This window comes from Rhipicephalus microplus, chromosome 7 (genome assembly GCF_043290135.1).
Source record: "Rhipicephalus microplus isolate Deutch F79 chromosome 7, USDA_Rmic, whole genome shotgun sequence".
NCBI lineage: Eukaryota > Metazoa > Arthropoda > Arachnida > Ixodida > Ixodidae > Rhipicephalus > Rhipicephalus microplus.
In genome coordinates this window covers 84,036,878-84,050,839 of record NC_134706.1, presented here as the reverse complement: position 1 = coordinate 84,050,839, position 13,962 = coordinate 84,036,878, and the positions used below count along the sequence as shown (strand labels likewise).

General features: G+C 44.3%; 1 protein-coding gene across 3 annotated transcripts in view; it reads left to right on the top strand.

The window, feature by feature from the left end:
- The window catches only part of LOC119179859 (kielin/chordin-like protein), a 204,853-nt gene extending 194,194 nt beyond the window's left edge, over window positions 1–10,659 (top strand). For all 3 annotated transcript variants that reach the window (XM_075869387.1, XM_075869386.1, XM_075869385.1), the window contains 4 exons: window positions 918–965; window positions 2,631–2,669; window positions 4,722–4,871; window positions 10,494–10,659. In XM_075869387.1, the coding sequence (XP_075725502.1) occupies window positions 918–965; window positions 2,631–2,669; window positions 4,722–4,871; window positions 10,494–10,539 (283 nt within the window). In that variant the 3' untranslated portion in view covers window positions 10,540–10,659. The remainder of the gene's footprint in view (window positions 1–917; window positions 966–2,630; window positions 2,670–4,721; window positions 4,872–10,493) is intronic.
- The last annotated feature ends 3,303 nt before the right edge of the window (window positions 10,660–13,962 follow it).

The following is a 13,962-nucleotide window of genomic DNA, read 5'->3' as shown; positions in this document are numbered from 1 at the left end:
CATACATACATACATACATACATACATACATACATACATACATACATACATACATACATACATACATACATACATACATACATACATACATACATACATACATACATACATACATACATACATACATACATACATACATACATACATACATACATACATACATACATACATACATATTGTAGCGAGCCCCGCCACGGTGGTCTAGTGGCTAAGGTACTCGGCTGCTGACCCGCAGGTCGCGGGATCAAATCCCGGCGGTGGCTGCTGCATTTCCGATGGAGGCGGAAATGTTGTAGGCCTGTGTACTCAGATTTGGGTGCACGTTAAAGAACCCCAGGTGGTCGAAATTTCCGGAGCCCTCCACTACGGCGTCTCTCGTAAACACATGGTGGTTTTAGGACGTTAAACCCCACAAATCAATAAACATATTGTAGCCAGCAAGTGCATGGCCTGCTACTAAAACAACCATGTAATTAGGGCTTACTTTCGCTCGTCGGCTGAAAACAAAACCCTGTCACAAAAGTTGTCCCGCGCAGGCTAGTCCTATACTGGTCGCTTTCTTCTTCTTACACGTAGCCACGTGCTGGTCCTGCCATGAGCCTCCACTCTTATTGTTGAAGCACGTGGTGTGGCGGCACGGGCATTCGTGTTGGTGTTCTGTGCTTTACTTGCTACTTGTTGGGTGGCATCTAGAATTGCTGGAAGCAGCGTGTTTTTCGAAGGATGTCGAACGACTTGTAGAAATACTTGATTATTCGCGTCCATTTTCCAACTATGTGTTTTTATTCATAATTTTTTGCCTTAACTTTTGTTCTATTGCTGATAACAGCGAAATAGTGTACATTTGCTCGTTGCCAAGTCAAGACTTTTTCTACCGTTGTGTACAATATTTCTTCATATATACACTTTTTATGCAGAGGCCGGAGCTCGAAGTACGGATCTCAGCCTGTGGTGGTGGTGGTCAGGTAAGTATATCAAGAGTACCCTTTTCCTGTCATAAATACTTACCGAGACAAAACTTGATTACTTTAGGATCATGTGCGACATTCTTGCGTCGATTCTTTCTGGCAGGAACCATGCCTTTTTTTTCTATGAGGCCATATTGTGCCGGCGTGATTGCCGACTAGCGAACAAGTACAAGTCCAAAAGGCTAAGCGCAACCATTCCGAGGCACCAGCGTGAACTTCCAACACTAGATACTGCTTCTCTAAGTCTCGGCCCACTCAACTATCACGCACAAAACTCTAATTTTGGCGGGAAACAGAGCTTTATTGAAGAAATGGCGAAACTTGTTGCAGGAAATGATTTTCTCGCAAGAAAAAAAAAAGTTATCAATTTCGTTGCAAAAGATGTGAGGTGGTCACCTCAGACGACGGCAGCCAGAATAAAGCAAATGCAACATGTCACGTTGAAGCCCAAATGAAGCAGCGTCATCTCTGCCCGATTGGCGAAAGCTTTAAAATATGCGCATTTTAAAATCTGACACTCAAGCTCAAGTGTTTCAAGAGGGAAAAAAATGACAAAAAGGTGGTTACCTGGGGTGACCATCGCGCTGGGAGTAGTTCAAACCATCGGAGGAACACTTGTAGCCGGCCTTCTTGGAGCATATACTGCACCAAAACCGATATAGAAAAAATATCAAAAGAAAGACATCATGTCGATTAATTTACGCGAAAGTGACGTGATGCTTCTTTGGGATTGCTCACTTTAAGCATGTGACGTTTCGTGGTGTTCCCTTCGTGATTGAGTAAAGTCGGATAGATAGATAGATAGATAGATAGATAGATAGATAGATAGATAGATAGATAGATAGATAGATAGATAGATAGATAGATAGATAGATAGATAGATAGATAGATAGACAGACAGACAGACAGACAGACAGACAGACAGACAGACAGACAGACAGACAGACAGACAGACAGACAGACAGACAGACAGACAGACAGACAGACAGACAGATAGATAGATAGATAGATAGATAGATAGATAGATAGATAGATAGATAGATAGATAGATAGATAGATAGATAGATAGATAGATAGATTGACAGACAGACAGATAGATAGATAGATAGATAGATAGATAGATAGATAGATAGATAGATAGATAGATAGATAGATAGATAGATAGATAGATAGATAGATAGATAGATAGATAGATAGATAGATAGATAGATAGATAGATAGACAGACAGACAGACAGACAGACAGACAGACAGACAGACAGACAGACAGACAGACAGACAGACAGACAGACAGACAGACAGACAGACAGACAGACAGACAGACAGACAGACAGACAGACAGATAGACAGACAGATAGATAGATAGATAGATAGATAGATAGATAGATAGATAGATAGATAGATAGATAGATAGATATTCTTGTGTGTGTGTGTGTGTGTGTGTGTGTGTGTGTGTGTGTGTGTGTGTGTGTGTGTGTGTGTGTGTGTGTGTGTGTGTGTGTGTTCATTGATTTTACACATATTCTTCTTTTATAACTTCATTGTATTAGGAATTGTTTCCGTTATTGAAAGTGCCTATATTGTGCCCATATGCCCAGCTCTGCAGTCGAATGTTTCTGTGGTGTGTTTAATTCATTTGTTTGTTCGTTTTTTTTTAATACAGCCGCCCCCTTTCACCGTTCCGTCGTGCCGACATAATCAGGTAAATGCATCAATAAAAATACTTTACCGCCATAGATTTTTCGCGAGACAGTATGGCATTGTCAATCACCCTCAGATTCTACACATTACTCTGTGAAGTTATTGGATGCGTTTCACATTAAGAAGAAAGGCACGGATCGCCTAGCCCCGCTGCGGTGGTCTTGTAACTAAGGCGCTCGGCTGCTGACCCACAGGGCGCGGGATCGAATCCTGGATGCGGCGGCTGCATTTTCGATGGAGGTGAAATTGCTGTAGGCCTGTGTGCTTGGATTTGGGTGCACGTTAAAGGGCTCGTAAACTACTCAGAGGACGAAATTAAGTTGTGGTGGGAAAATTGTGCACGAGTGTACGACGAACACAGAGCCATGAGAATTTTCCGAAACGGTGCAGTAACAGCGGAGTTAGACGCGTTCGATTATCGAAACCATGATGACTACACCTTTCACTCTCTCCTGCGCTCCCCTCTCATGGCATCCTCTTCCACGCTGCTTTGCCCTCTCGCCGAGCGCCCCTCCCGTGCCCGGACTCGCTCGCTGGATTTCATGCCGATCGATTGTGTCCCCGCGATCTCCGACGACAGCGCAGCTCTGGCCGACTGGCTCGCCCTACGCCATCTTCTGACGCCTACAAGAGCTCTCGCCGAGTGGTGCCCCGTTCTCGAACTCCTGCGACCATCTCCATCTTTCCCATCTTCTCCTTATTTTCGTGTGTGGGTCTCTCTTTCCCTGCCTTTCTCTATCACTGTCCCTTTAATGCCTCCTTACCCCTTACCCCTCGTGAGCCACTGTTGAGGTGTCGCATATGATGCAGACAGTTACGGGACTCATTTTTATCTTCTTTTCTTTCTTTTAGGAACTACTTACCCCCCCCCCCCCATGCCCCTCTCAATCTCGCATGGTATACGTCTCCGCTGACGCGCTGCTTAAAACACCGTCTACTTCCGGTTGCCGCTACTCCATCTGTTGCGTGCCTGTTGGCGAACCGTGGCTTCCGTAATCGAACTGGTGTGCAACTGGCGTAGCGTGCATGGTCCCGTGCGGGGATACGCCGTGCCCCGCACGTGTTGCACGCACGTGGGCAACACGGCGAACAACAACAAGCAGCGCGGGCAGCTGCTTGCAGATTGACCAGAAGTCGTAGGCTCTTGCTCGACCAGTCACACCATATTTGGCATATTTGGCTCGGCGCGTTAGAGATGTGGCACGTCACGCGAAGGCCCGGAAAGGAGGAGGGATTGTTTCTCGGAATTTGTGGCGCGCCGGGGGCTCGTAGCACTGCCGCGTGCAGATTCGTTCATCGCGACGGCATTCTGCACAAAACCCGTGCGTTTACTTGAAACGCTTGAAAAAATATTCGAAGTGGTTTACGGAACCCCGGGTGGTCGAAGTTTCCCGAGTCCTCCACTACGGCATCTCTCGTAGTTATATGATGGTTTTAGGACGTTAAACCCGACATATCTATGCTTTAGTGATGCGTCTGTTTCACTCTACCACAGTCAGCTGTAGCTTCTTGACGTGTGGGTGTGACCAGTCTTTACCCATTTTGATGCACGCATTCGGAGATTTATAATCTGGTAGCTTGTTTTTTTTTTCGAAAAGACGAAGTTTAGCGCCCAACTTTTCTGGTCCCTCCTACGTCTTTTCTATAATCTGTCTTTTTCAAAGTTTACGCTATTATGTACCCCGTTGTCGCTGACCTTCAAAATTTTCATCTTTACCGCATACAAATTCATCTAAATTTCTCCTATAAAAAGCAGCGTTGTTTCTGTTTCCTCGAATGATAATATTATTGCTAATTTGTAGAGTTTAACGTTTCAAAGGTTATAAGATACGCCGTAGTAGAGGGCTCCAGGAATTCGGACCATCTGGTGTTCATTGAGATGCATGGACATCTCAGCGTACAAGGGCTTGCACTGTTTCGCCTCAGCCGAAATGCGACTGCCGCGGCCGGGATCAATCTCACAGACTTGGCGTCAGCTGCAGGGCACCGCATAATGCGTCGTGGAGGGGCGTGTTTCACGATCTCATGCAGTTACCGGTCGTTCTCATTTCAGACGCTGCAAGACGTGCGAATGCGGAAACGGCAGTCACACGTGTTCAATCTCTGGCAGTAGCTGTCGATGCGTGAACGGTGAAGTGTACGAACCTCACCGCGACGAGTGTGCTCAGGACTTGGCACGCTGCGAATTTCACGGGAGATCGAGGTAAAAAAATATTGTCGTATGTCAAACTATTCTCGATATAAAGTGTAACGTGGGTTGTCCAATCGGCTGTCTGAGTGAAGCTGGCGTATCCAGTTACAGACGTGCCTCGGCAAAATTATTGAGACAGCTACTCTCTACTGTGAAACTGAATGAAAAAGAACGAATTTGAGGGCTGTTTTTTTTCTGCTTGACACAACGTTTACGATAAGAACTCGACAATGAAGCCAGCAAGAGGATAGGCGACGTTAATGGCACTGTTGTATAAGTGTGTTGTACTAATTGTGATGTAGATATGAAGAAAGTACAGTGAACAAAAGTACCAAACCAGCATGCCATCTAAGTTTGGTATTAAAATGTCACGCGCAGTTGTGGCCCTCGAATATATGTGGGTTCCGAGGCGACCGACGAATGACGTCCACACACATGGCTGACCAGGGAGAGGCAGCCAGACCCTTTATTTTACTCCGCGAGACTGTACGAGCGCGCGAGGTGGGCATCGATCTTGTATCTTTTCGCGCACGAAGGCGCGAGACACGCAACGAGTGTCACGACCTAGTTTTAAAAGCAGTCTTCCCGACTGAGTACAACGTAATAAGCGTAACACAGCGAAATGCATAATGGAACACTGGAACACACGGTAGTTGCATCATCACTAAATAACTTAAGCAGTCCTATTTGTAAGTATTCAGCAAAGCCTTTTCACTTTCACACGCGCCACAACATATGCAGGCTCTAGCAATTATTTGCACTTCGCAGCACAGAGGCACACACTAGTCCAAAGCACGAAATTTCTCCATGTGAGCAATGGATATCGAATAGTCATACTTCTCTCACATGCACGAGGTCCTTGTGGTGCTTGTCTAAGTCCAATTTTTCGCTTTTCTCGAACCAGTATGTGGCTGCGAGCTCTCTGACTTTCTGCGGTTATTTACTCAAGCCTGCGCAATAGCTTCATTCACTTTTTTCCTCAAGCTCTTGGAATTCCCGGCGACTGTAGACCACGTCTGGTCGCAGCACTGCATCTCTAAATATGCCAAGAAAAATGGAGTTTGTCAAACCGTGTCTCGGTGCCTGGTGTGGTAGTAGAACATGGGAGAACCTTGGCCCACTTTCTCCTCCGGCGGTAGCCATGGCGATCATGCTTGATTGCCTTCTTGGCCATTTCGCACATTGCCGTTTAGCGATGTGATATGCGTTCGTACAAGAGTTTTGTCTACTCGATTGTTTACTTCAAGTATACAATGCCAGGTCACGGGAAAGAACTTATAAGCTGAAGTGTTTGATCCTTCACAATTACCGCAGCTCTGACTTGACCCGAGTTTTGCAGGTGATGACCACTTGCTTCTACGAAATGCAGGGACGAAATCCCAATGCTTAGTTTGACTTTTTAGACAAGTAATGCCGTAATCAAAAAGGAAAAGGCCTGGCAGCCCAACGTTGGGCGCCAAATGTGACGTGCTGTTGCGGCCTCATGGGTGCACTACGGCTGTTCGCAGCCGCATCTTCGGCATATCATTACTTGATCTGCTGTATATAGTCAAGTGTTAAAGCTTTAACAACTAGAATGAAGCAAACTTTTCTGGAGAGTTGCAGCATATTTTGTGGATGTTCTCTTTATCACTTAACGCTGCAAACTCATTACTATACGTGCTTATAGAAGCAGTTGCGGATCTTGAAATCTAAATTGTGCGCGTGCACGGGGTGTGCTTTCTTCTCTGAATATATGCTTTACTTATAGTGCGAAAGTTATTATGAGATTACAAGAGCCGATTTTGGTACCGTAGCTGTCCGCCGCCGCCGGTGTCAGTGACCGCTGTTGCATGATTCATATAGATAAATTCTTTTATTAAGGAACGGGAGCACCGAAGGTCACTGATGGGGAGACTGGACGAGGGGAACGATTAAAAAAATTAAGGAACCCTTCAGGTTTGCCTTCGAGAGTTGAACGCGATACTGATATTCTGCTCCTAGTGCGTATTTCGCTCTTGGTGTATATCTTTTCGAACTTGCTATGCACCCACTACGTGGCCTTAAGTGTGCAATAGCATGTGTTCCTTTTGTAGCGGGTGACTGACTTTAAACTATGAAGTCATTATGACAATCCTGTGTTCTGACACTCGATGGCAATGTACACTTGCACCACACATTACTGCGGCAGTATTTCATGATGTATCGTGAAGCATGTATACAGGACGTGTGCGTTTGTAATCATTTTATTGTATTTCCAAGCATAGGAAGGTATTATCGCTGTATTCGCAAACAAAGGCATGGCTGTATTGTAGAACATCTGCTTGTCACACAAACGACCCGGGTTTATCCCCATGTGCACACAGGATTTGTTTCAATGTGATAGTAAATATATGGATACCTCGACACAGGATTTGTTTCAATGTGATAGTAAATGTATGGATACTCTCGACTGGATTTTGCTGCCGGCGTCGCCATTGCTTACCGTGTACGTATTCGTATCTATATATATGAAAAGGCAACAAAAAAAACACACAGAAAATGACCCCGGCGCACGGAATCGAACTTGGGTACTGTAATTCTTGAAAGTGAGGTGTTAACCACTGAGCCACCGAGTAATATCCCTGTCACATGGCCAACACCAAACTCGGTTAAACTCCGTCAACCTAGATCTCTCCTAGGGAGTTTGACAGAGATAGAGTTGGGGCAGTGTCACACGGCAATGAAAGGGTTGTAATACTTGCCGTGAATGAGCTTAGTTGGTGTTGTTTAGTTTTCGCAGAATTATCCCGATTTATTCTGCAGCTGCTATTTTTCGTGTATTTTCGTTATGCGATTTTTCCTGAAAAAACAATATTAAGTAGGGCTGAAGTGAACAAAGCAATAAAAATTATTTCAAATGAAAACACATTCGCAAAATTTAGTGATGCTGACAGCAACGCTCGTTACATTGTGCCTACCGCTATGTTTGTTTACAATTACGTCGGGCTCGACAACTAGCTGTTTTTGTAGCGCATAAGTTACCCTGGAATTAGGTTGGGTCGCAATACCCATTCCTTCAGCCGTCGAAGCAGGCGACGATGACGCAACGCTGTCAGTTATTCCTCTCACGGGCAAACGCAAACATGGCGTAGACAATAACCACACGCACGGACAAGTATTTTCCAATGGCGGTGACGTTGGTGTGGAGTGCATCGGTGTGGAGAGCAGCTGCACTCTGGCGGGCATACATATATGTAAATAACACGTTATGAATGAGTACTGCATCAAAAGAGCGTTTATATTGCCAAATTATATTATTGTTCTCACTGCGGCAATTTAGTGGCCGAAGTTTTTTCTGACCAGCAGGTACTGGGGACGAGAGAACCTCATTCTGCTGCAAAGCGAGATCGTCGAACGTGGAGTTAAACAGTGTTCGCTGGTGCACGTGTGACAGGGGTATGACACGTCCTTCGCCGTTCAAACAGCAAGCTATTTATATCTACCACTTACCGCTGTCGACGGCCATTTCGGAAATAATTGTGTTGTCAGCATTACCAGCAAGAGGTCGCAATGATCGCGCGTCGCCACATCGTCACGACGCGGAGGCGCGCGCTCTCATCTTCCACGCGTACTTTGCCCCGCGAGGAGGAGGGGGATTCACGCTCACTTGCGCACCCTTATCTCTCGGCGGGGAGGATTGTACGCCTTGGGTGGCTTTGGACTATCACCGGAGTGATTCTGCTTTAGTTACCGGGCGCACTAAGGTCACTGCAATCATTGCACAGTCTCCGTTTGCGAAAGGGCGCGCTTTTCAGACACAGCGAAGTTAACAACTGAGACGCTTATACGCGTTCATCAGTACCTGTGAGTATGTTTCGTACGTCATTTGTGCGCGAAAAACGTGGGGCACATTTCAATTTGCTTGCCATTATGCATTTGACCTTCCCATTTGTTGCTATCGTATTCATTGTTTCGCCTGTGTGACAAAGCTGTGACTTTTTTTATTTGCATCTTTTTCGATTTTTCAGTCACGCTAGAATGATGTATTTTTGCTCATAGCTAACGACACCAGAATTTTGGCGATACGAGTTCTTTAACGCTATTGCGTTAAGACTGCCACACTTACGCTGAACGCGCAGCACAGTTACAGCGCAATGTGGAAGAGCAGCATTTCACAGCTTTTGTTCAACACCCTTTGGGTAATTGTTACAAGCACACTTGCAGGGTATCCACTACGCCATAAGTCATCCTAATTTTTGTGTGGTACAGAGAGGCATTCACTATGACATCCTTCGTCATTCTTCCGAGAAGCATAGTACCCGCTACATACTTGCCAGTAACTTTGTGCATTCTTTTTTATTCTGTGGCTGACGTAGATAAAGAATCATACCTGAAGTTTTGTAATGATTTGGAGCATTTGATGACCCACCCATTGCGCCATTCGCATTGTGTGACATGTGGTTGTTATCTTGCTGCTCTAAAACGTCTTATTATTCACATGAACGCGATTCCTTTCCCGACATCAAGCCTGCCTAAGGCCAGTTTGCAACAGACATCAAAGCACTGGTCTGTGTAAAACATCCCAAAGGTATACCCGTTCCCAACAGTGTAGGCAAACGTGGTCGATTGTTTGTGGTTTGTTACAGATTAGATAGTCAGATCCCCACGGCATATAAAAACCATGCTCCTCTAGGAACGTTCTTACAGGAAGTGTTCCGGTGTGTAATCGAAAAAAGAACGTTTTCGCATTTGGAGTTACCCACATTTATTTACTCGTTTAAGTACACTATCAAGAAGAATTTTCGTTGGACCCTCATGGAATCAAGTACTCAGCAATACAGCATGATGATGAATTAGCTTTTGATATAATAATAATGACTGCCTTGATTTCACTGTGGCCCTGACAGGAGACCCGCAAGACAGTATTTTAAAGAAAGTGTATGAAGTGTAAGAACAAACAAGTGTGTTCGTTCATTGTTATGTAGGGTGGAAACCATGCATACTAGGAAGGAATTTTTAAGAAGTGATGTGCGATAGCAGTGCTTGACGGCCGTAGTAACTTTTTGTCATATTTTGAAGAATTGCAATATGCTTATCTTGTTCCCCCGTGTGTGATTTTTAACCGGAGATAAAGAGAAAAAAGCGTCGAAGCTCTGTGGTATAGAGTACTGGGCTGGCACGCAAGGGAGCCGGGTTGGAGTCCCATTGTGCCCTTGGTGCAGCTTTCCACGTAGCTTTTTTTTTTGTTTTTTTCGCGCGACACTGCTTGCGCACACCGGTAGTGGCGGACAACTAAAGCGCACCCGACCACTGCTGTGATCTTATAACAGCTTCCGCAGGGAAAATGAAACGAGAAAAAGAAATTACGATTGGTCGGTATTTCTACATTGGCCAAGTATTCTGCTTCAGCGCCAAGACGTTGCTTGAAACTGCTTCGCAAAAACACCGTACACAGGCATTCTGCTAAGCAAGAAAACCCGTTAACATATGTGATGTAGCGTGGGAGAAGAGTGAAATAAGAACCAAGCGTCACTCAATGAGAATCGCACCTTGAGTGGGTAATTCAGTGCTGTAGTTGCAATGTCTAATCACCGCTGGTCTGGCGTCCGAAAAGTAAAGCATCGCTTTTCGTAACTGCTTACATTTTAATAGGAATTTCTATTCTTTTTGCAGAGGAGCCCCAACGTCATTCAGGAACCCGGTTGTCATCGTGGGGTAAAGTGATATCGACAGGAAAAAAACACCACAGCGCCACTGAAATTCTTGGGAGCCTCAAAGGAGTCGCGGTAGCAGCACCGGAGAAAAAGAAGTTTTAGCAAATAAACTGTTGATAAAAGTAGTGGTGACTGTGGTATCAATAATAGTTATACACACAGGCCACAGGCCCCGCCATCATCTTCGCCTCACTGTACGATCGTCACCAATTCGAACTGTGCCCCAACGCTCGATCCCCTTTCTTTTTTTATATAAACGTATATAAACGTAATTTTACTGCTAGTGGCACCGCCACCATCTAGGGAATCAGCCTTACATCTACACGGCGGTCAGAATCGAGGACGCGAACCGCAGGGCAAAGAGATATTGCAACAGTGGTTACAAAAGAACTGTTCACACATGTGGAATTGAATGGCAATGAGTGACTTCATCCACAATGCCTGCTTTACGGCCCTTCTCACTGTCAGCACTCGGTCAACTGCTAAAGTCAGGCCCAAATATTAAGGCCCAAACTTTTATATTAGGAAATAAATAGTTTAGTAATAATTGTTAATTATTTGTTGAATAGGCCAAAAATGAATGAATGCGTAAATAAAGTAATGAATAAATAAATGTATAATATAACAATGGGGTAGTCATTGAACACATATTTGTATCTGCTATATATGACAGTTTGAAATATTAAATGAATTGATTATGAATTCTTCAATCAATAAATAAACACAATGAATACTTTATTATAAATCATAAATGAGTCAATCTAATTCTTTACTAAATTCCATTAAATAGTTAGTAATAGTAATGAATAAATTTTAATACATTATTATTATTATTATTATTATTATTATTATTATTATTATTATTATTATTATTATTATTATTATTATTATTATTATTATTATTATTATTATTATTATTATTATTATTATTATTATTATTATTATTTGAAAAACGTATGGCAGCTCCACAGCGGAACAGTGAAACCTGAGAATGTGCGTGGCACGGGCAAGCAGCTATTTGCGTTTGTAGAGTTCCCACCACCCATTTTACTAAACCGTACGTTGGTGACAGCAGTGTTTGAGGTGAGCCTGCAGGACTACCCCAGCACGAGGAGTATCTTGGTGTGCGATATTTCACTACCTTTCGTGCGAATTAACGACTTCCAGCTTGTTACCGCTGTAGAGATATGCATCACCTATACCGCTACTATATCCGGGTCTTGCCGCGCCGGTGAGGAGGCAGGGGGCGGAGCCATCACTCGCTCATTGAGGTGGTGGCGCTCTCATTGGCATCCCGTCTGTGCTTGCGTCATATGTGCGAAAACGCGTTCTTAGCTATATTTAGATAATCATTACAACTACTTCTTAGGTAAATTTGTTAATTATAAAATTTTAGGCCTTGTTTGTTCCTTTCATCCCATAATAATAATGTTAATAATATCTGGGTTTTACGTCCTAAGATGATGATATGAATATGAGAGAGGGAGAAAATGTTTTATTTAATATATGTAGAAACCAAACATGTGAGAATGAACTCTAGTCTAGGTTCTCTATAAATGATCTCGGCGACCACCCAGGTCCATTGAACTAAGGCCTTACGGACCTCGGGAGGCCCATCGCCGCCGACATCGTCCCAAAGTGCTTTGGTGCGGACGGGATGCGGCATGACGGTCGAGGGAAGAAATAATTTTGCAGCGCACTCCACTGTGACATAGAATACCGTTAGTGAGCTGCCACAGCCCGGGCAAGAGTCTGCGTAGCCGTCAGAGCAGAATTTATGCAGTGAGTGATGCCACAGTGAAGGGGCTCCGCTAATTTTGACGAGCCGGTGTCCATGCACTGACTTCACACAGTACACTGGCCTGTATACCGTGCGACCGCTAAATGCAACCGCCACAGCCAGGACCGAACCTGTAACGTAGTTTCGGGTCAGCGCCCTAGCCACTGTTCTGCCGGACAAACCATTTCAACTCAGTCTTTATCGTTTCTAATCATTCGGAACTATAAGGTGAAATTCTTTACAGAACATAAGCAAGTGTTCGGCAGTTTCCTCCTCCTCTCCACATGCACTACATACCGTGTCTAGCCTTTCGTATTTGACCCGATATGTCTTGGTTCGCAATACTCCCGTTCTGGCCTCGAACAGTAGAGAACTACCCCGATTATTATCATAGGTCTTTTCCTTGGCAATTTCCTGCTTAAAAGTTCAGTAAATGTCTAGTGCGGACTTCTTAATCATGCTTATTCTCCACATGTCGGTCTCGGCTTCCTCCACCTTTTTCCTAACCGATAATTTTTACTGGTTTGGCCCCCTACTGTTTTCTAAGTATTTACCAGTCAATTTTTTTGGTTCACTTCCTCAATTTTGTATCGACATTCTTCATGTACAAGTAGCTGAATACCTTCCTAGCCCAACGCTCCTCCCCCATTTCCCTCAATCGCTTCTCAAATTTTATCTGGCTGCTAGCTTCCCTGCCCTCACATCATGTCCATCCCATATCACCTTGTACTCCCTGATTTGGTGTATTCCCGTGAGCTCCTAAGGCAAGCCTACCTATTCCACGTTGCTTAATTTCTAATCTTGCTTGAATTTCTGATCTCATGCAAAAGACCGCATTGCCGAACGTCAGACCAGGAACCATGACCCCTTTTCATATTCCTCTCACAACATCATACCTATTGTAATTGCACAGTGCCCTGTTTTTCATTACCTCTGCATTCCTGTTACGTTTAGTCGACACATATATTTCGTGTTCTCTTAGGTACTCGGCCTCATTGTTTATCCATACGCCCAGATGTTTGTATTTATCTGTTATCTCTAGCGCGACCTCCTGTATTCTAAGCTCACTACCTTCATTGTCATTAAAAATCATGACTGCCGATTTTTCCATACTGAATCTCTAATCTAACCTATCTCCTTCATTACCGCACATGTCCATCAATCTCTGCAAATCTTCCTTGTTGTCGGCCATTAGCACTACACCATCTGCGTACATCAATGCTAGTAGCGCCTGTTCAATGAGTTTTCCTTGTTTGAGGAAAGAGATGTTGAAGCCCAGTCTACTTTTCTCTAATTTGGCCTCTAATCCTTGTAGGTATATCATGAATAACAAGGGTGATAGAGGACACCCCTGCCTGAGCTCCCGTTGAACCTCTGCGGGCTTGGATACCTGTATTTCCCGCTTTATAACTACCTTGTTACCTTTATAGATATCATTTAAAAGATTAGTGACTCCATCTTCATCACCTAGTGTGTCAATTATTCCCCACAAGTCCTCTTGAACCACTCTATCGTACGCTCCCTTGATATCCAAAATGCTAGCCACAAGGGCCTGTGTTGCTTTTCTGCTATTTCGATGCACTGCGTCAGTGAGAACAGATTGTCTTCCCACCTCCAGTGTTTCCGAAACTCAATCTGCAGTTTCCCC